Source organism: Aegilops tauschii, chromosome 5 (assembly GCF_002575655.3).
Source record: "Aegilops tauschii subsp. strangulata cultivar AL8/78 chromosome 5, Aet v6.0, whole genome shotgun sequence".
NCBI lineage: Eukaryota > Viridiplantae > Streptophyta > Magnoliopsida > Poales > Poaceae > Aegilops > Aegilops tauschii.
The window spans coordinates 573664257-573687711 of NC_053039.3; the positions used below are offsets into that span (position 1 = coordinate 573664257).

The 23455-nt window shown below is 43.9% G+C and overlaps 1 protein-coding gene and 1 pseudogene across 1 annotated transcript; both read left to right on the plus strand.

The window, feature by feature from the left end:
- Positions 1 to 5523: 5523 nt before the first annotated feature.
- LOC109743742 (probable LRR receptor-like serine/threonine-protein kinase At3g47570) lies at positions 5524 to 7388 on the plus strand (annotated as a pseudogene).
- Positions 7389 to 19256: 11868 nt separating this feature from the next.
- LOC141023212 (uncharacterized) lies at positions 19257 to 22342 on the plus strand. The gene is made up of 11 exons (XM_073499558.1): positions 19257 to 19736; positions 19832 to 19987; positions 20376 to 20481; positions 20534 to 20598; positions 20690 to 20975; positions 21095 to 21267; positions 21383 to 21583; positions 21667 to 21795; positions 21870 to 21985; positions 22064 to 22139; positions 22226 to 22342. The coding sequence occupies exons 1-11, from the start codon at positions 19257 to 19259 to the stop codon at positions 22340 to 22342; spliced, it is 1905 nt and encodes a 634-aa protein (XP_073355659.1).
- The last annotated feature ends 1113 nt before the right edge of the window (positions 22343 to 23455 follow it).

Consider the following 23455-nt stretch of genomic DNA (forward strand, 5'->3'; position numbering starts at 1 on the left):
GGTTAGATGGATGGATGCATTATGTATGATGATAGTTAGATGGTAGATGATTTGATGATAGTTAGAAATGTGAGAAATGCAAAAAAATTAGATGATAGATGATGATGTTGATGATGATAGATTATGATGTTAATGATGATAGATGATGATGTTGATGATAGATGATAATGCTTTTTTTATGCCTTGATAATTTTTAGATGATGATAGATTTCCATTTTTTTGCGGAAGAGATGATAAATGATGATGATTGTTGGATCATGGTAAATGACGATGATGATGATGGTTTTTTTATGCTTCGATGATTGTTACATGATGATAGATGATGAATATATTGTGATGTACTTAATTATTGTCACGGTGCAGGTTCTGTGGTGTTCCATCTCGGTGAAGTGACCGGCCTGAAGAATCATGACTACCATGTATGGATTGAGCGGATAATGCCGGTGATGGTTCGAGGCTATGTCCCCGAGCATGTCTGGCGAGTGCTTGCCGAGCTAAGCCATTTCTTCCGCACGCTCTGTGCTAAAGAAGTAAGTAAAGACGTGATTGAAAAATTGCATAAAAAGGCACCGGAGTTGATAGTCAAGCTAGAGAAGATCTTTCCGCCAGGCTTCTTTACACCGATGACACATCTCATTCTGCACCTCGCGAACGAGGTATTGTTGGGGGGGGGGCCTGTGCAGAATCGCTGGCAGTACGGCCCTGAGAGACAGAACAAGCATCTCCGACAGAAATGTGGAAACAAAGCTAAGATTGAAGCTTCCATAGCTGAGGCAGTTATCCTAGAGGAGGTGTCAGACCTCAGGACATCATACTATCCAGACCACGTTCCCCATCTGCATAACAAGGTGCCTCGATACAATATAGAAGAGCCGAATTATCAACCCAAGCTCTATCTATTCAACGCGCAAGGTGGGAGGGTTGGGGCCTCGAAACCTTATAACATGCCACGACAAGAGTGGGAGGACCTCATGTTCTATATCTTGCACAACATCAGGGAAGTTGAGGAAGTGTGGATGAGGTAATACCACTACACCATTCCTTTATGTCTTCCACATCATCATGTTTTATGTTCACTTAGTCCCAGTTTAACACCGGTTTTCTTTTTTTAGTGATTTCGTTCAAGAGGAATGGACGGGAATGAATCCTCCTACTGAGGCGGAGGCACTTACTCTTCTCCGTCATGGAAACCCTGGACGTAAAAATTTTGTTGCTTGGTTCATGGAGAAAGTAATTGTCCACACTCCCCTATTAAGTACCTAGATCAACATTTATTAGTTAACTAATGCACGCAACAATTTCAATTATACTTGTAGGGAAAAGATCCGAACATATCTATGGATGATGAATTGAGATGGGTTTCCATGGGTTTTGACCCTGCCGTCATGACATGTAAAAAGTATGATGTGAATGGGTATCGCTTCCATACAGAGGATCACCAGAACAGCCGGCCTGATCCCAAAACTATAAATACCGGAGTGTACACCCCCGGTCAAAATTCAGTAGACTACTACGGAAGGGTACAAAATATATACGAGATTAAATTCCACCAGGGGCGCGAGACCCTAAGTCTGCCTGTGTTCAAATGTCGATGGTTCGATCCGCGGGAGGGGGTAAAACATACGCCTTCCATTGGTTTGGTCAAAGTTAAACCATCAACCGTCTATGCCGGAGCCGATCTCTTCATTGCGGCTACCCAAGCTACACAAGTATATTATCTGCCTTACCCATGCCAGAAAGAGTACCTAAAGGGTTGGGAAGTTGTGTTCAAGGTGTCACCACATGGTAAGCTACCGAACCCGAATGAAGATGATTACTACAACATTAACCCCATGACATACGAGGGAGTGTTCTATCAAGAGCAACCTGATGATGATGATGTGGTTAGAAACGATGACGCTAGACCATTGGGTGATGATGATGTGGATCCAAACGACGACAAAGCACGGAATGATGGTGAGACCATTGTCAATGAAAATGACATACTTATGCTAGAAAAGTTAAACTTAGACGCTGACGACGAGGAAGAGCCTCGACCTCCGTCAGACAACGAAGATGATATGATTGATAGTGATGATGAGGCGGACCGAGAAAGAGGTTACAACAGTGATGATTCATATGGTTTCTAGCAGATGTACGTGTCAAGTCTTTTTTTCTATAGTTTAGGAATATGCCTTTTATGCCTTTTTATTAATGTGTTTATTTTCATGCCTTTTCCTTCATTTCATTAATTTACTAATTGCTTATTCTCTTTTCAATGCAGGTTCGTGGAACATGGGCAAGGGGAAGGCCGACGGCGTGGGTTTCCTACGCAAGGTCGTTGGCCTGCCTAGTCGGAGTGGTCGAGCACGTAATCCTCCCCCCGGCTACTTGACGATGACTCCTCACAGGGAGGTCGAGGGAGAGGTGCCCCTAGAGGAGGAGGGGGCGGGGGGAGAGCCCCTAGAGGGCGAGGTGGGGGGAGAGCCACTACAGGGGGTCGCGGCCAGAAAGAGCGCACCCTCACCGACTTAGGGGTGTTGTCTTCGAGGCCATCCTCTAGTGAGGTACCCTCCTCTGGTGAGGAGGAGGAGGAGGACGAGGCAGGCGAGGAGGAGGAGGTTCGGGATGGGGCCGAGGAGGAGGTGGAGGAGGAGGACGAGGAGGAGGAGGATGAGGAGGAGGTTGGGGAGGGGAAGGCAGGCGAGGAGGAGGGTGGTGGCGGGGATGATGGTGCTGGCGGGGAGGGGGTTGACAACAAGGGGTGGCTGCGTGGTAACGCAAAGCTACCAAAGCAGGTTCCTGCTACTGAGGAGCAGAAGTGGCTCATTGAGCCCACGGGGAAAGAGTAAGTGCCACTTTATAATAATTTCATTATTTTGCTTGTCACATGCTCATTCTGGTTGTTATTTATTTTGCTTGTCACATGCTAATAGTTCATTCTTTTGCAGCAACTGGATATATTCTAAAGGGGTCCGTATTCCCAACGGCCTCATCACCGTCCTGCTGAAGTTACACTGGCCGGGGTTGTACTGTCCGGATCCAGTCAGGCACCCGGACCATCGGGTCTTGGCCACGAGCTGGGAGCACTGGGAAGCGGCCCTCCACGCGGAGCATGGGACCCATGCCAAGGCCGTGATCACCACTTTCTGGGTGAGTTCTCTTCAGAAGCACAAGTCCATTCTAGTTTCATGAATGATTTAACTCATGGCTTCTTCCATTCTTGTTTCGTGCATGATTGTAGAAATTCTATCGAGTTCTCCCGGAGCACAGGGGCAGAGCGGACCAGATCGTGCTACGCCAATGCAAGAAGAAGGCCCGCCAGATGCAGTACGAGGTGCGCTATGTGGCCATCTCGACATACTACCACGACTATCTTGGTGTGAAGATGACCAAGGAAGAAGCGCGGAGGATGGGCATTACCTTGGAGAGGGACGAGTTCTTGGCGGTAAGTATAAAAGATTTTTCATTATGCTTTCATTATGCTTTCATTACCTTGTGGTACATTTCACCGTTTCGTGTTGACATGTATTATGTAGGTGTGTCCAAATTGGTGTTATGGAAAAGACGAGTCCTGGGCGGCATTGGTGGATCTTTGGTGTGATGAGGCTGGAGCCTGGGCGGCTATGAGAGTCAAAAACAAGGCTAACCGAGGGAAGGAGGGAGTACATGCTCAGGGAAACCGAAACCACTATCTCCACAAGGCAGTTAATGTATGACTAGCTAACCCCATTAAACATTCTTCTTCTTCTATTTACCATCACTTTCTTATGTATGACTAACCTCTGTTTGGTGGTGCAGGAGGAGAAACTGAAGCGGCCGCTCTCACACATGCAGGCGTGGGAGATCGCCCATACGCGGAAGGACCCTAAGCCTGGCGAGCTCAAGTACTACGGCAAGAAGACCGCAGGGAGGAAGAAGGCCTACTCCGAAGGGTATCTGGCGTTACATCCTGACACACCTGACCCCATTGCGGCGGATCTGGACGAAAGGGTGGTGGTGGGCATGGGGCCGAAGGAGCACGGTCGGGAGGCGGTTCTCGATGCTGTGATCACTCCGTCTATCTCCTACACACAGCTCCGTCGGATCGACCCGACCCTGAGCCAGCGCACGAGCACGCGCATGAGCAGTGCACCATCACTGTCCCTCTTTCAGGAGCAGCAAACTGTAAGTATTTTCCCTTTTATCTTCATTGTTCCCTTTATTTTCCGCATTTAGTAGTTTTATGAGTCTCATCATGTCATACTGTAGGCCTACATGGAGTACACACGCCAGGAGACCATGGCGTGGCACGACCGCCTGCATGCGTACCATCAGCAGAGGGATCGCGAGATGCAGCACGCTTTTCAGGAAATGGCGGCCTGCAGGTGTCCTCAATGGCCATCAGCAGAGGGTCCTCCAGCACAACCAGTGCTGCTGACCTTTGAGGAGTTTGTGGCACATTCCGCTGGCCCCTCGCCGGTTAGTTCATCCCCAATCAATTCACCCAAAGCATGTCATGCCTTTCAACACAGTCTTATATCCCGTTAATATATCTTTTCAACATCCAGGGAACAGGTGCATCTACCGTTGGCGGTGGTCTTCGCAACACTCCCGAGACACGGAGCCCGACCACTCCGATCCACGGAGACGGAGGCGGAGGCGGTCTTGGCGGTAGCGCTGCGGCTAGCAGTGACGACCTGGGCTTTGGCGGTCTTGGCGGTGACGACCTCCGCGGTGCTCGACGTCCTGGCGCTTAAGCCTTTCTCGATGCTATGATACTTGCTTGTTCTCGATGCTATGATACTTGTATGCTTGTGATGATACTTATCTTATTGTTGTTTGTGAGATTTTATATGCTTTGTGGTGATGATACTTATATGTGTGATGCTTTGCGATGCTTCTTAGCGATGCCAATTTGTTGTGTGATGCTGTGTATATGCTGTTTCTTCTATATGCTGTTTGTTATATATTCAAATGAATTGAGCTGAAAAGAAACAGAAAAAAGAAAAAAAACTGGACAGAATCTATGCCGACGGCCTGGCCGTCGGCATAGGCCTGGCGTGAGCTCCCAGTGGACGACACGTGGAAACTATGCCGACGGCTAGGCCATCGGCATAGGCCTGGCGTGAGCTCCCAGTGGACGACACGTGGAAACTATGCCGACGGCTAGGCCGTCGGCATAGGCCTGTCGTGAGCTCCCAGTGGCCGACACGTGGCACGTCTATGCCGACGGCCAAGCCGTCGGCATAGACCTGCCCCAGGAGCGCCCAGTATCTGACACGTGGCGTGTCTATGCCGACGGACTCGCCGTCGGCATAATTTCAAACTAAGCCGACGGCTGGGCCGTCGGCATAGACACACCCATGCTGAACGGAGTCTCGCCACGTGGCGAGAAGCCATTGGGCAGCACTTGACGGCGGCCGCCGTTAGGCGATGACGTTGCCGACGGCCAAGGCCGTCGGCATAGATGTACGGCCACCGTCGGCATAGGGTCTATGCCGACGGCTTTTCTATGCCGACGGTCATCCTGGCTATGCCGACAGATATGTTGCCGACGGCCCTATGCCGACGGGGGCCGTCGGCATAGGCCTGACCCGACGGCTAGTCATGGCTATGCCGACGGCCTTGGCCGTCGGCATAGGGTGCGATTCCGGTAGTGAATTTCCACCTAGATGAACTTCTCAAACTAGATCTTTCAAATAATTCCTTTGCTTGTGCACTACCGTCTGATGTTACTGGTCTAAATCAAATATATCAAATGGACCTTTCTTCCAACTACTTGGTAGGAAGGATCCTAGAATCCTTTGGCCAACTCAATATGCTAACTTTCATAAATCTATCGCATAACTCCTTCAAAGGTTTTATTCTGGGCACACTTGAAAAGCTAAAAGGTTGGGCATCATTAGATCTCTCATCCAACAACCTCTCTGGTACCATTCCCATGTTCTTTGCCAACTTTTCCTACTTGACTATCTTGAACCTCCCATTCAATAATCTGGAAGGCCAAATATCCGATGGAGGTGTTTTCTGAAATCTCACCTTTCATTGTTTGACTGGGAATGATAGGCTATGTGGTGCTCCTCGCCTTGGATTTTTGGCATGGCTTGACATGCCTCGCTCAAGTAATAAGAAATTCCTACAAATTCTACTCCCAACACTCACAGTAGTTATTGGTGTGGTCGCCATTTCTATATACCTATGGTCTAGAAAGAAACTTAAGAGAGAGGCCATAGCTAGTGATGATCCAACAGATGTTGTTGGCTATCAGATAGTCTCCTATCATGAGCTCATTCGTGCCACCAATAATTTCAGTGAAGAAAACATTTAGGCTCCGAAAGCTTTGGAAAGTCTTCAAGGGCCAACTGAGCAATGGTTTGGTGGTCGCGATAAAAGTTCTTGACATGCAGCTGGAGCAGACAATCCGAAGTTTCGACGTTGAGTGTCAAGTGCTTCGCATGGCGCGACACCGCAACCTAATAAAGATACTCAACACATGTTCCAACCTTGACTTCAGTGCACTAGTGCTTCCGTACATGCCAAATGGTAGCTTAGAGATGCTCCTACACCCATCTCAGGGTTCATTGCGCCTAGGGTTCCTTGAGAGACTAGGCATCTTACTTGACGTGTCGATGGCAAAATGAAGTATTTGCACCATGAGCACTATGAACTGATCTTGTAATGTGACTTGAAGCCTAGCAATGTGTTGTTTGATGAGGAGATGATGGCGCATGTGACGGACTTTTGGATTGCAAGGTTGATTCTAGATGACAAGTCCATGACATGTGCGAGCATGCCTGGAACTGTTGGGTACATGGCACCAGATACCTAATTAGCATGCCCTTGTTATGTTGTTCAACCAACTACTTCTTAAACCATTCCTAGATTATGTTCCCACCAAAATCAATATGGTCGAGCAGGTGTGCTTTTTTGTTTATATTTTTATTGAGCAGAGTATGGGTCTCTTGGGAAAGCATCACAGAAGAGTGACGTTTTCAGTTAAGGAATCATGCTCCTTGAAGTCTTCACTGGAAAGAGACCCATTGATGCATTGTTTGGCGCGCAACTAACCCTCGGGCAGTGGGTTCACCAGTCATTGCCTGCAGAACTTGTCCAAGTCATTGATGGAAAGCTACTGCAAGACTCCTCTGCTGCTTGCTACAGCTTAGAAGATGGCTTTCTTACACCGGTGTTTGAGCGGGGTTTAATCTGCTCCAATGACTCGCCTGACCAGAGGATGACGATGCACGATGTGGTTGTCAATGCCGGGTACACACAATAGACAGCGACAATGTCACGTAATGCTGCATAGTGAGTTATCTCCTTTGCACTTGGAACAACCATAGGCCTCTCGGATGGGAAGGAATGAATCAAGATGTAGTGAGACATATTATACACTTGGGATATACAACTATTTGATCACGCTTTTCTTCTCTCGGACCATGAGAGTAGCAATCTCTTTAGATTACATTTTAGATCCAAATAAAGCTTGCGCCATGTCTCATAGGAAAGCAACGTTATGAAAATTTGTGTAGATACACAGATGTAAGGACCGTTTCTGCTCCGGTGCTCCCCCCCTAGGCTGAACGCGAGTGGGAAAAACATAAGGACGGTCCAGATGCGTCGATGGCGGTTCATAACTAGGGACACGATGGTCATTTCAGGTGGGTGTAGAGCGCGCGTAGACCAGTCGTAGAGCCCTGTATGAGCCCGCGCCGGCCCATGTACTATTGTACGCCAGGCGTGTACGTGTATTATACGCTGGCGGTTGCGTTTCCCCGCGGACGTGCGCGTGCACGTGTGCATGGATAGTTTCCAAAAAAAGGCCCCTAGTATAAGAGGAGGCGAACGGGCACCGGCCGCATCGCCCACCCCATTTCCCCCAAATCGCCTCCCTCTCCCTCCTCTCTACTCTGCCTCATCGTCTCCCTCACCGGCCACCCCACCTGCTCGCTCACCACCGCCGCCTCCCTCTCTTCTCCTGCTTGCTTCTGGCTCGGATGGAGCAAGGCCGTGGCGAAGCCGCCGTCGCGGGCGGAGATCTGCAGAAGACGGGCGCGGAGACTGTGGCAGATGCCGTGCAGACCCTCGTCGGCGGTGCGGGTGCAGGAGGTGCTGCATCCCCACGCGCTAGATCGGTCGCTGCGGCGGCGGATTTGGAGGAGAAGAAGGTGGTCGTGGCGGACTCAGCCATGCCGGTGCTTGGCGTGACGGCGTCGAGCGGCCCATCTGATGGACCTGCGGAGGCCGGCGGCAAGCACGTGGACCTACAGGTAATCCTTGCCAGCAGTCCCCTCCATTGCTAGTTACCCTCGTTAAGCAGTAGATTTAGGTGTTAGGTTTTTTGGTTGTTGCTAGTTGCTGCATCCCCTTCTGATAGTTAGGGTTTTTAGATGTTTGATTGATTTATAGTGAAGGTTAAGTTTGGATTCTGTGATTGAATCATCCAGTAGATCAAGTAGTTAGGGTTTTTTAATGAGATGTTAAGTTGGGGATTTTTTGTATTGCATCGAATTAGAGCCACTGATATGTTGTATCTGTGATTGAGTCACATCCAGTAGATGTACTAGTTAGGGTTTCTTAATTAGATGTTTAATTAGGTTTTCTTTTGTATTGGATTCATTTATAGCCTATGATATGTAGAATGTGTGAATGAATCACATCCAGTAGATGTGTAGTTAGGTTTTTTAATTAGATGTTTAGTTGGGGATTTTTTGTATTGGATTCAATTAGAGCCACTGATAAGTAGAATTTGTGATTGAATCACATCCAGTAGATGTAGTAGTTATGGTTTTTAATTAGTTGATTAGTTAAGGTTTATTTGTATTGGATTCATTTATAGACAGTTATATATAGAATCTGTGATTGAATCATCCAGTAGATGTAGTAGTTAGGGTTTTTTAATTAGATGTTTAGTTAGGGTTTTCTTGTATTGGATTCATTTATAGCCAGTTATATGTAGGATCTACGATTGAATCATCCAGTAGATGTAGTAGTTATGGTTTCTTAATTAGTTGGTTAGTTAAGGTTTATTTGTATTATTCATTTATAGACAGTTATATAGATTCTGTGATTGAATGATGTAGTAGATGTACTAGTTAGTGTTTCTTAATTAGATGTTTAGTTAGGTTTCTTTTGTATTGGATTCATTTATAGGCAGAGATAAATGTAATTAAATGGTGTGACTGAATGATGCAGTACAAGTAAGAGTTATTATATTTTAATTAGATGTATGAGTTAGTGTTATTTGTAGTGGATTCATTTATATCCAATGATATATGTAAGTAAATTTTGTGATTCAATGTTCCAATGGATCTAGGAGTTAGTGTTTTTTAATTAGATGCTGGAGTTAGGATATTTTAATTAGATGTAGGAGTTAGGCTTCACCATTTCACTTATTCTGACATACGAGTGATCATTGAGAACTGCTCTGAACTAAATATTTATTAATATTTACAAATGAAATGAAAACCTGACATGTTTGTGAAGTTATATATAAAGGTCCTATTTGCATTGTCTGTCAAAAACTGCTATCTCATTGGTTAATAAGAGAGGAATGATATTCATTTATACCTTCATATGCATGTTCAAAAGCAAAATCTGAATTTGTATGTCCATATGAATGAACTTGTATGTTCATAACCCAATTGTTTGGTATCTATATAGCTTCATATATAGTCTATGAATTAGTTGTTGAAATGTACATACCATGTGTAACCTGTGCACCTTTTCAATATAGTTAGGAGCTTTCCATCATTATGCAAAATCAACTTGTTTGTAATGACATTATTTGAACTGCAATTCAATTCCTTGTAAATGACTTGCTTGGTTGACAATATAGCAGAAGGAGGATCTTCTTGGCAACAAGAGGAAGTGGGACTCATCTGGCTACTACCCTTATGACAGTGATGAGGATGAGCCGTACGAGGTAAGGCCTAGCTGAAATGTTATTTGTGCATTGACTTAGTGTTAGATGTTTATAGTATTTGAATGCATAATGTATTAATGTCAGTCATTAATGTGTGCAATATCAATCTGGAGATGATGTGGTCGAGGGGAACGTCGAGTCCTTTGAAGAGAAGGTGGTGCAGAAGATCAGGGCCCAAGGATCTGCTATGTACTACAACTAGAGGACGGACAAGTACCGGTGCCCCTACTGCAGCAGGCCCAAGCCCAGGTCTGGGTTGCTGGAGCATCTGATGGAACATTGTCGGGCTACATCCATCAGCAGTGATGAGTACAAGATCATGGCTCAACATTCTGCCCTCCACAAGGTCATGAGAAACCCTAACATGTAGTTGCCCTAGACCCTGGTTGTCGTATGATGGAGGAAGGCTCAGTCCTTTTGGTGAACTTTATGTGGTATTCTGATGGTGGAAACTTTTAGTGGTAATTTAGTATGAACTTTATCTAAGTGTAGTACTGTGATGTGTGGTCTAAACATATCTAATATGCTAGTGGTCTGCATCAGCAAGTGTGCTGTGTGGATGCTGCTGTCTATGGTAGTAATATATATTGCTATCTATATTTGTGTCCCTTAAATTTGCCATTATGGTTCCTTAGATGTATGGTTCCTTAGATGTATGATTTGCTTGAATTTAGCTGCTGCAATGATCAGACATGCCGCATCAGTGTTGCTTCACTGATCAGGCATGCTGCAAACACTTCCCATGATGTGGCCATGTGGAACATGCTGTGGCAATGGTGCAATAAATTCCCATGTTGTGGCCATGTGCAACATGCTCTGCCCATAAGCAAATCGGACCAAATGTAAAACTTTGCGTTAAGTTAATTAATGTTGTTTAGTGAAGTAACTGGAAATTGTTCATCCACACATATGACATGTTTCCTTCATTTGAGTAAGCAAAAATAGCAAATACTCCACCATATGATCAAATATTCCAATAACTGAGCACATATTCCATCATTTCATCAAATACTAATAAAAAAGTATTTAAAGATGGTGTGTGTGTGTGTGTGTGCAAAAAACAACATTTGGATAAAGGTGTAATGATTATTTGTAATATGAAGGAGTTTTTTCATGAAATGCAAGTTGATTATTTGTAATATGAAAGATCTCCTTTTGTACAATTTATAGTGGCTCCGTGAAGCCGCATGTTTCGAACCGGCATTGGGCAGGGCATAAAAAATTCAGAAAAAATTCAAAAATTGTGACCCAAATTTTCTTGTACATGGTGACCCACATGTGCCAAACATGACTATGAAAGAAAATTTGGAAAAAATAATACTTTACAATGCCCCCTTGAGGTATAGACCGATGTTTTGACCAGTCAGTCTAGAGGGCATTATAAATTAATAAAAAATTCAAAAAACTATAAAACCATGGAAAACTAGCTTTGTTTGTGCAATAGATCATGTGTGCCAAAATTGAGGTGATTTGGAGGAGGTCGAAAAAATCATCGCATTCCGGAGGGGCCATTTGGTTACGTGATTTTTTCCACCACCTCCAAATCACCCAAATTTTCTTGTACATGGTGACCCACATGTGCCAAACATGGCTATGAAAGAAAATTTGGAAAAACAATAATTTACAATGCCCCCTTGAGGTATAGACCGATGTTTTGACCAGTCAGTCTAGAGGTCATTATAAATTCAAAAAAAAAATTAGAAAAAATTTAAAACCTTGGAAACCAAGCTTTGTTTGTGCAAGATATCATGTGTGCCAAATTTGAGGTGATTTGGAGGTGGTCGAAAAAATCATCGCATTCCGGAGGGGCCATTTGGTCTAACTTAAGAAAGTTTTTGAACATACGTGCTTTTTTCCACCACCTCCAAATCACCAAAATTTTCTTGTACATGGTGACCCACATGTGGCAAACATGGCTATGAAAGAAAATTTGAAAAAATAATACTTTACAGCGCCCCCTTGAGGTAGAGACCGATGTTTTGACCAGTCAGTCTAGAGGGCATTATAAATTAATAAAAAATTAAAAAAAATTAATACCTTGGAAAACTAGCTTTGTTTGTGAAGAGATCATGTGTGCCAAAATTGAGGTGATTTGGAGGTGGTCGAAAAAATCATCGCATTCCGGAGGGGCCATTTGGTCTTAACTTAAGCCAGTTTTTGAACATACGTGATTCTTTCCACCACCTCCAAATCACCCAAATTTTCTTGTACATGGTGACCCACATGTGCCAAACATGGCTATGAAAGAAAATTTGGAAAAATAATACTTTGCAATGCCCCCTTGAGGTATAGACCGATGGTTTGACCAGTCAGTCTAGAGGGCACTATAAATTAATAAAAAATTCAAAAAAAATTAATACCTTGGAAAACTAGCTTTGTTTGTGCAAGAGATCATGTGTGCAAAAATTGAGGTGATTTGGAGGTGGTCGAAAAAATCATCGCATTCCGGAGGGGCCATTTGGTGTAACTTAAGCCAGTTTTTGAACATACGTGATTTTTTCCACCACCTCCAAATCACCCAAATTTTCTTTTACATGGTGACCCACATGTGCCAAACATGGCTATAAAGAAAATTTGGAAAAATAATACTTTACAATGCCCCCTTGAGGTATAGACCGATGGTTTGACCAGTCAGTCTAGAGGGCATTATAAATTAATAAAAAATTCAAAAAAAATTAAAACCTTGGAAAACTAGCTTTGTTTGTGCAAGAGATCATGTGTGCTAAAATTGAGGTGATTTGGAGGTGGTCGAAAAAATCATCGCATTCCGGAGGGGCCATTTGGTCTAACTTAAGCCAGTTTTTGAACATACGTGATTTTTTCCACCACGTCCAAATCACCCAAATTTTCTTGTACATGGTGACCCACATGTGCCAAACATGGCTATGAAAGAAAATTTGGAAAAAAACAATACTTTACAATGCCCTCTTGAGGTATAGACCGATGTTTTGACCAGTCAGTCTAGAGGTCATTGTAAACTCAAAAAAAATTAGAAAAAATTTAAAACCTTGGAAACCAAGCTTTGTTTGTGCAAGATATCATGTGTGCCAAATTTGAGGTGATTTGGAGGTGGTCCTGACATGTGTGCAAAATTTGACATGTGACATATGCAAAAAATTAGACATGTGACATATTTTGTTTAAAACTTGTGTGCAAAATTAGACATTTGACATATGCAAAAAAAATTGAATACAAATTTAAAAATTTAGTTTGGGTATCCTCACATGGTGGAAATGTTTGGTCCAAATATTTTTAAAATTTATATTTAATTTAAAATTTGAAAATTTAATGATTCAAACTTGTTTGCAAAATTTGACATGTGACATGTGCAAAAAATTAGACATGTGACATATGCAAAAAAATTAAATAAATAATAAAAAAATGCCAGCCTACCAACAGCATTTATATGAAACCGCACGGCCTGCATATGACTAGTAACCCATTGGGCCAGGATGCAGGCCCGCGGTGAATGTATATAAGTTGCCGGTAGGCCCAACGGGGCAGAGAGAGACTGGTTAGGCAATGAGCTGCCTGCTTTAGATAGGAACTTGAGATGATTAGCTCAGGTGGGTTTATAAACCGGTGCGAGCTCCTCTCCGTTGGTGAGGTGGGACTAAACTCCCACCACCCCGAGACAGTGCCCGCCGCGGCTTTGATTTGGGCCTAATTTGGGTGGGCCGTACCAGGCTGGCCTCACACGTGGTTATCAGCTGGAGAGGGAAAAAATTCCCCATTTCATCTGGCAGATACGAACCCTAGGTCTTTGCTTCTGTTCCCCATTCACTCCGTGAGCTCAAATCTCACATCTGGCGTCACCGGCGATGGGGGCCAAGAAGGGAAGGAGGTCGCGGTCGGCAAGTGATTGCCGCCGCGCTCAAGAAAAGTGGGAGGAGGCAGTTGGGAAGTTCTGTCAGGGCGATCTGGAGAAGAGGGCGAATGTGGAGGAGATCTGCAGCTGGTTTCCCAGCTTGCAGATGTTCATCGACCATGGTAGGGGTCTCATCAAAGTGCTTACGGGCAATGAGAAGAAATCGTTGTTTGGTCCTGCTCGAGGAGTTGTTCCAGTCCAGGTTTTCCTCTGGGCTATGAACGAAGCGGAGAACTCTCCGGATCCGCGTTAGCGTGCGAGGTGGTACGTGTACCGCTCCCGCCGCCGCGCCCCTCCTATTCCAGTGCCAGATCTTGTCGGAGTGTTGCTCGCGGTGCCTGCTCCGGTTGATCAGTCCAATGTTCACTCTGACAGTGATGTGGAGCAGAGAAAGGATGACAGTGATAGTGAAGATGTGGAGCATAGCGAGGATGAGAGTGATAGCGAAGATGTGGAGCAGAGCAAGGATGAGAGCGGGGAAGAGGAGGTTGTTCTGCTGCTGGACGACAGTGCTGGAGAGGAGGAGCAGGATGATGTTGTCCAGGAGCAGCCGGCGGACTTGCAGATTGTGGGTCCAGGGATCCCGCAGCTCGGAGACAGGACCATGCCGATTGAAGCGGAGACCTACATCCGTATGGGCATTCGTCACTCAGAGCGCATCAACAAGTTGAAGGACAAGAAAACAGAGTGATGGCATGTCAGTGTCTTCAGTTAGTCTATCTGTGTGAGTCAGTTGGACCCGTTTGATAGCATACTATGTTCTAAGTTCTTTGAGAATACTTCAGTATTTGAGATTATGTTAGTTTTATTTACAGTGAGCTGTTTGGTTGCCCCTAATAAATGTGATTTTAGTACTGCAGTATTGGGAAAACTATAGTTATTTCTCTGCATGAAAAATGTAGCCTCTTTAAAAAAAACAGAGTTTGTGAGTGCTTAAATGCAATGGCTAGGCAGCACAATTTACAGCATACCAAACAGTTGTATCTATTGTGAATACTCCAAAAATCTCTGTTTTAGTCAAACCATGTTATCTCATATGTATACGCAAGAATACTGTAGTTTTTAATACGCTGGTTCATATAGTACCATGCTACCAAACCCAGAGAACTGCAGTAAGTGTTAAGTTATGTACTGATGAAGTTTATGTAGTGCAAATGTGATGTGTTCAAACTGTTAAGTTATGTAATGCAGTTGTTAATGCAATGCATATGTTATCCATTTATTTTCAAAAACAATCCAATTTCTACTTTCTCTATAATCAAACTAATGAGCCATTGGATTGTTGATTGATCTATTTTGCAGACAAAGGAGCCACAAAAAAGGTGCTGGAGGTGGCAGCAAGACTGCTAGAGCGAGTAGCAAGTGAAGTGTACACAGCGAAGCAGGGGTGGAGAATCAATGTGGCAAGACTGGAAGGATAAAAAAGAAGACTCTACTTCCTGCTGAAGATGTGGCCTTTACTTTGTTGCGATGTTTTAGTAGTTGTTGCTGTTATTTTGCGGTGCTCATGAACTTTGTAAGCCTAGGATGATGGGTTAGGTAGACTGCAGGCCATGCTGGCTTTTGGTTATATAGGTTTATGCTGGCTTGAAGTGAAAATATAGCATTATTATTGATATATGGATCAGCCAGTTCTTCAACTCTAAGGTTGCGTTAATTTGGTTCTAGATTCAAATACATAGCTTAACCCTGCAGGGTTATCATAATCTCACATTTGTGTTTGAAAACAATCCTAGTTAGCCTAAATTACTGGTTGCAATAGAAATGTGTGCATTACCATGATGTTTACGTATTTCATTTCTTATATATATTTCAAATATTTGAAAATCAAATCTATTTTTCCTCTTTCATTAATTCCGACAGTTTTACAATTCAAATTATGCAAGATAATACATTCTCTTTCATTTCACTTGTTAATTAAAATATTTCTTTTTAGTTTTATCTTTGAAATAATTTTGAATCACATAGATATTTTTCTGTATTATTTGTTCTGACAGTTAGAAAATTCATGAATGTGCGAAAAATTGTTGTGTTATATTCTTTTATGAGGTGATTTGAAGAACAACAAATAATGGTGACAAATGCAAAAAGTGAAGTATGACAAAAAAAAGCCAGCCTACTAGCTGCATACTACACAATTCAACGGCCAGCATACGACTAGCAACCGAATCATTTAATGGGCCAGGATGCAGGCCCGCCAGATTGGGATAATAGGCAGCTAGTAGGCCCCACTGGGCTGGGACGGACAGGGTTAGGCAATGTGCTGCCCGCTTTAGAAAGGAACTTGAAAAGGGAAGCTCAGCCCGGTATATAAACCGGTGCGAGCTCCCCTCGCTTGGCGAGGTGGGACTAAACTCCCAGCACCACTGGGATGTGCCCGGCGCGACGCTCGCTTGGGCCTAATTCGGGCGGGCCGTCCCAGGCCAGCCTCACCCGCGCGCAGATTATTACCACATTTAAAACCGAGCTGCTTCAATGTGTTATATTTCACTTATTCAATGTGTACGAAAAATTAATGTCTTATATTTCACTTATTCAATCAAATATTTATTTTCTTTTTATATGTAGAATAATTTAAAATCTAATATATTTTTACTCTTTCAGTTATTCTCACACTATTAAAATTCAAAAAACGCAATATAATATGTTTCATCTTTATTATAATATATCTTTTTTGTTTTCTATTTCAAAAAAGGTATATCAAATATATTTTTTCTATGTTATTTCTTCTTAGAGTTTTAAAATTGAAGTATATGTTTTGTATTTTATTTCTTATTATAGTTATAAAAATCAAAATTCCATGAATGTATGTTGTCTTCTGTTTCACTTCTTAAATACAATTTTCATTCTATTTTCAAAATTCCATTTGGTTGACTCTAGAAAAACAACGTCCTTCGGGCTCCCCCTCCGGCAGACCCGAATGATGGTGATTGCACATGTGCTATGTGCTGGCCTGCATGAAATGACACCAAAGTTTGGCACCATGTGTGGATGCCCAATGTAGGCCCCCATGCAACATCTGGGCCATTCCGGACACCGAACGAACATTGCGTCACGTCCGGGCAGCGTTTCGGGTTCTTTTCGCCGGCAAAATCCTAGTAAATGCATCGAGTGTCGGAAATCGATGAGAATTGGCATGCATGATGTCCATGGTCATCCCATTGTGTGAAAACAATTTGGGGCCATTTGGTTGAGTCCAGAAAAAAACGTCCTTCGGGCTCCCCCTCCGGCAGACCCGAATGATGGTGATTGCACATGTGCTATGTGCTGGCCTGCATGAAATGACACCAAACTTTGGCACCATGTGAGGATGCCCAATGTAGGCCCCCATGCAACATGTGAGCCATCCTGACACTGAACGAACGTTGCGTCACGTCCGGGCAGCGTTTCGGGTTCTTTTCGCTGGCAAAATCCTAGTAAATGCATCGAGTGTCGGAAATCGATGAGAATTGGCATGCATGATGTCCATGGTCATCCCATTGTGTGAAAAAAATTTGGGGCCATTTGGTTGAGTCCAGAAAAACAACGTCCTTCGGGCTCCCCCTACGGCAGACCCGAATGATGGTGATTGCACATGTGCTATGTGCTGGCCTGCATGAAATGACACCAAACTTTGGCACCATGTGAGGATGCCCAATGTAGGCCCCCATGCAACATGTGAGCTATCCTGACACCGAACGAACGTTGCGTCACGTCCGGGTAGCGTTTCGGGTTCTTTTCACCGGCAAAATCCTAGTAAATGCATCGAGCGTTGGAAATTGATGAGAACTGGCATGCATGATGTCCATGGTCATCCCATTGTGTGAAAAAAAATTGGGGCCATTTCGTTGAGTCCAGAAAAACAACGTCCTTCGGGCTCCCCCTCTTGCAGACCCGAATGATGGTGATTGCACATGTGCTATGTGCTGGCCTGCATGAAATGACACCAAACTTTGGCACCATGTGAGGATACCCAATGTAGGCACCCATGCAACATGTGAGCCATTCCTGACACCGAACGAACATTGCGTCACGTCCGGGCAGCGTTTCGGGTTCTTTTCGCCGGCAAAATCCTAGTAAATGCATCGAGTGTCGGAAATCGATGAGAATTGGCATGCATGATGTCCATGGTCATCCCATTGTGTGAAAAAAATTTGGGGCCATTTCGTTGAGTTGAAATAATTATTTGATATCAAAATTTTCTAATATGAAAAAGAAAAGAAAAAAAGTACATGAAACGAGCCCCTCGTCGCTCAAAGAGAGGAGCAGCTGCGATTTGTTACACAATTCCCGGATCGGAATCTACAAAAAAACTCGAGCGTGGGAAGCCTATCCCTTTAATTTAGGAGCACGTACTGTCTCTCCTCAACCAAGGAAGGCAAAGATCACGGGCGTTCTTTCCCTGGTGGTTACGACGACCTAGGAGATCCTCCTCCTCCTATATAGTCTCGGCATCGTCTCGTCTGCGACAGCTCCTACCGCCGAGTCGACGACAGCTGCGTCCCTAGCATCGGCCCAACCCCAGCAAGATCGTCGAGAACATCCAGATCGTCAGCGCGTGCTGGCCGTCGTGGACAAACTGCGTCCACGTTACAACGCCGACAACTTCCATCTTTATCGAGCGATCCAGTATGTTGGCAACCGTACCGCATCCATGATGCTTTTCTTTGTGCATGTGTTAGATTCGATAGGACTAAGATTAACTAGCGCATAATCTTCGCATTACATCTGTTGGAGTAGATGTTTTTTGTTTGCGCGTGTATTAGATTAGATAGGCCTATGACACTAGATTTGTTTGTGCGTGTATTATATTAGATAGCCCTACGATTGCAAATTAGTTTCTGCATGTTGTTTGTTGTCTTTCACTTGTAGGTTGGATTGATGAATAAACAACAATTTTTAATCAGTGTTAGTTATAGCACAGTCACTTTAAGTTATAGCAATGCCCTAAGACATGCATGTTGCAACTATGAGACGCCGACTAATATTGTATCTGTTGCACGTTTGTTTGATGCATGTTCCAGTATGCATAATTTCGTTTTTTTCTTTTCGATTTACTGTTAATTAGGCACTGTCACCGATTCTTATATCTGTTTGTACAATACCATATGAAAATAAATGATTAGATAAATTATGTTACTTTTTATTATGAAACTAATTGGTTAAATAAGTACTTGTTAAACTGGCATTCTATGTGCTGCACGTGTCTCTACTGAATGTTTCAGTAGGAATAAATTATGTTGTATAGTTTTATATCTACTGTGGGATAGTGTATTCCATTATTATGTTTTATGCAAGAATATGTTAGGAAAAAAGTTGGTTACATAATTTATGGTACTATAACCAAGTATATTTTTTAACAGGATGGATGAATTCAACGGAGAAATTGTTTGCGCCGTTGAAAAATGGTGCAAACTTATTGCCGGTCTATCTTCTGGTCAACGGGCCGCACTTGCCGAAACACCACTCCGTAGCATGCTTCAGATACCTTCGCTGAAGATGCGTACACTGTTGATCCGGTACATGGTTGAGATTTTTTATCCTAGCAAGGGCAGATTCATTGTACAAGACTTGGTTGGCGAAGTGTCTCTCGGTGCCGTGGATGTTGAGTGCATCTTGGCCTTGGAGAACCACGGACTGTCGGCAGAAGGTATTCTCGGTGAGGAAGGTGAGGATGTTAAAGATCGAGTGCCGCCTCAATTCCTGAGCAAGACCACAGGTAACATAGTCATCGATGATCTGATTGTGGACATCACAAAAAATAAATCTGCTGACGAAGATTTCCTTCGGAGAGTTGTCCTCGTGTTGCTTGGAACAGTTCTTGCTCCCATGTCGAGCAAGACTGTACCAAAGCAATATTACGCATTAGTGGACGATGTGAAGCGTATATCCAAGATTAATTGGAATGCATTCACCCTCCGGGTTCTGCTGGACTGCCTTCACAACGTGAGGAAAGGCAAACACCTCCGCCAATGGCCGAGAGGGAACTTAGCTCTCCTGCAGGTACACCTTTCAGACTTTTACCATTGCAAAAAAAAAATATGATTGCTAATTTACCTGCTGTATAGTACTAATTGTAATTTTTCATATTCATGCAGTACCTGTACTGGGAGAAGGTTCAGCCTCTGGAAGGTGAATGCGCATTCAATCCTAGCTTGTCCATGGAACCTCTAATGAGGATTTGGACTGAAGTTGCAGCCTCAAGGAGAGACAAGTTTGATTATGACCACGGCCGTGGCCGTGGTAACATCAATGTAATTCATTACGTTGGATACTTCTTAAATCTTTTATATAACATAATTAGTTGTATTAATATTTTTATTGATCACATATACTTGTATTTCACATGCAAATTGAAGACAACATAACCAAGGAGTATAGGGCGCAGGAGTGCAAAGTACCCGAACCAGAAAAGCCAAAAATGAAGCCCACCGTTGGTGGGGCAAAGAAGTCCAAGTTAGCCTCAAACGCGGACGAGATGATGAACCTCATCATGAAGCGGTGTATGGATTACATACGCAGCCAAATGAAGGAAATACCGGAACAAGTAGCCGAGGTGACACACCCTTAATTCTATGTTTACAACATTTTTGAAGTTGCAAAACCGTGCCGACATTAATTAATATTTTTTATGTACTGCAGAGATTGTTAGAGAAGTTGAACCAAAATGGTGTGATGTACAAGCCAGCGGCTGCTGCGGCTTCCGGCAACAACGATGCCGACCTAGAAGTGGATTCCTTTGAGAATGGTCCGCCAGAAAAAAAAAGAATTCGTTTACAAGGATGACTCTGACGGTCTAGAGCCGGTGATTGATTTGACACAGCCTGACGAGCCTGTTGTAAACCAGAACAACGATGACGAGGAAGTATGTTTTCATTTATTTGTCTTCATTTATCTCAATTATGCATCTTCATTTTCGTTAACTGAACCTATCACATTATTTCTTTGTTAACTAGAAAACACCTGCCAAGTTAAATGTTGACAAGACAATGAAGCCTACTGATGAGTGCGGCGCAACACCAGAGAACCCTTGGATTGTAGGTAATTCTCCTCGAGCAGAATCGTCCGACATTGACATTTCTGCAAGTTCTATCGACAGGATGGTGGGTAAGAGCAAGGGGAAAAAGTCTGCAGCAACCGCAAAAGAAGACGATGTTATACCCGGGAAGCGCCGACGGACTTCTCCCAAGAAATTTGAATCCCCCTTTAAACTTGACAAGCCCGGCAAGCGAAGCGCTCGCGGTACTAAGCCATCCGGCAACACTACCGCAACTAGAGGTACCGTTAGTAGCTATCTTAGTGCTTAATTTACTACCATTTCATGTACTCACCGTTCGTGGCGTTCGTAATTTATCATGCAGCTCTGTTTAGTGACAATGACATGGAAGGCTCTGTTAAGGACGATTTGACACCGGAACTCATCGATGCTACTGTTACGTTTGTGGAGGCAGCTGCTCGGTCTGAGAAGAATATGACAAAAAGAGTTTACTCCAATGAACATGGCACCTCTGTGACTGTGGAGAGTATACGACCGGTACTTGAGCATACATGGCCGGCGGATGACGTAAGATCTATTACCATGTCCTGCTATTTAAGTGCATAATCTAGGTGTCACCTATGAAAATAAAATGTTCTATTATTTTACGCAGATTATCGATGCTTATCGGACACATTTGGCTCTGCGCGTTGGTCATGATCGGCACCTCTGTCCAGCCTGGAGGTCCAAATACCTTGTTGATCGTGCTAAGGCACGAGACAACCCTAAACCGTCGAAATACAACATGGATAGTGCGCTGAGCAGAGCTGGAGCAGTACGTAGGGTTCTGGACGAGTATACCATCCGTGATAAGGTACGATATGTTCTTACTTGTTCATTAACACTCATTTCAACAAGCATAATTGCATCTGATTACAAATGTGTTCCACATTTTAGTCGTTTATCCCGTTGAACGTCGGCAATACACACTGGATCACCGTGGTGATGCACAACCTCAAGAAAGAATTCCGAGTTTTTGATTCGCTCTATCCTCTCGAGTTCTCTCTCGACACTGTGAAAGCACTGGTACTCTCCCCAGCATTGAGCATTCTTCATATGAAATGTCATATGGTTTCTCACTACTACTTTATTTCAAATAGCGACTAGCAATAGCAATTGATATGGACGAGGCAAACCGTATTACACCTGGCAAATATCCAGACGTCACTAAGTGGCCTATCATACCTCAGATCGACATGCCACTACAAGAGGACGGGTGAGTTATGGTTCATCATTTTCTACTTACGAAAGACATGTTCGTGTGCACGGTGACTAATGTTTGCATATATATTAGGAACTCTTGTGGCCTTTTTGTGATTGAAGTTATGGAGCATTGGGACGGGGATCGATGGACCGCCGATTTTACCCATGTAATTTGTCCTCTCTGTTCGTACACTTGTACAATTGTCATATAATACCAACTTCTATTCATTAAACCTTGTTCTAAAAATTGCAGGGCACGGTTAATGCAAGGAGAAGGCGTCTCGTCGCCGAGTTGGTTCTCTCACCTACCAACACGCTCGAATGTGTGAAGAACAAAATCCGCGACATCGCAAAGAAAAGCAAGGCGTGAAGACATCATACATGATTCAAGATTCTAGTTTTAGTCGTTTGTTTTAAGTCCGGAAGCACGTTTCCCGGCATGGACAACTTTGATTTTCTATCATTCATGTAATAAGCACGATACCATGGATTTTGTGTGGATTTTTGGTCGCTCACACATACTTGTGTATGTGTAATGCAGTCAGACTATACGTTTCGTACCAATAAATTTTTGCTTCCCTTCATTTATTCTACCTTAATGTTTTTTGCTGCTGTGTTCATTCTTTTTTGTCATGGAAGAGTAATTCATTTCTTTTTTTACTTTTGCATATTTTTTTGATTTGATTTGGCATTATTCAACAATAAGAAAAAAATTTGATAAATTCCTTTTTGTTTGCTTGAGAATCAACCTCGGCTGTCGTGCCATCCGGTGTGGGATCCCGCGCCCGAGACAACGACAGATCCGGTCCCCGCGCGGGCGACCCAGTCGACGAGCACCAGTTGGCGCGGGGGGACGCTCCAGGTCCGGTCCCGCCCGACTGCTCGGTGGAGACAGCCCGTGTGTCGGACGCAGACGGGCCACCCGTGGATCCTGCGATTGGTGGAGTAGGCAGATCTACCTGGGATCCCGTGCGCATGATTGCCGCTGGATCTCTCGGGATCGGCGTCCGCAGGTGGATCTTCCTCGTGTCTTGCGCCAGACTCCCTTGGCGTTATGTGTTGCCTGAAATCACGTTGCACAGTTTTTTTGCTGCATTTTTGTTAGCCTTTTCCTTTTCTGCATCATGAAGATCAGGATCAGTAGCACCATCAATCACATGGTCAACTACTATTTCGCCCCCTTGATCAGTACGATTTAGAGCTCCGGTGGAAGCAAAAGAATTTCAGTGCTTAGCCGAGAACCCGCATTAGGATGCAGGTCAAACAAGGGCAAACTATTTCGAAAGTGATATAATTTATTGGTTAATACAATATACTTAGACCTTACACAAATGAACTGGCCACAATGCGGATAGGACTTGATCATTCTGTTCAACAATAAACCACAAAACATACTTAAAATTCATCACAAATCTCCTTCAGCTTCTTGATCTTATCAACGTACCCATGTTTCTGTTTGAGAAAATCTGCAATAATATACTCA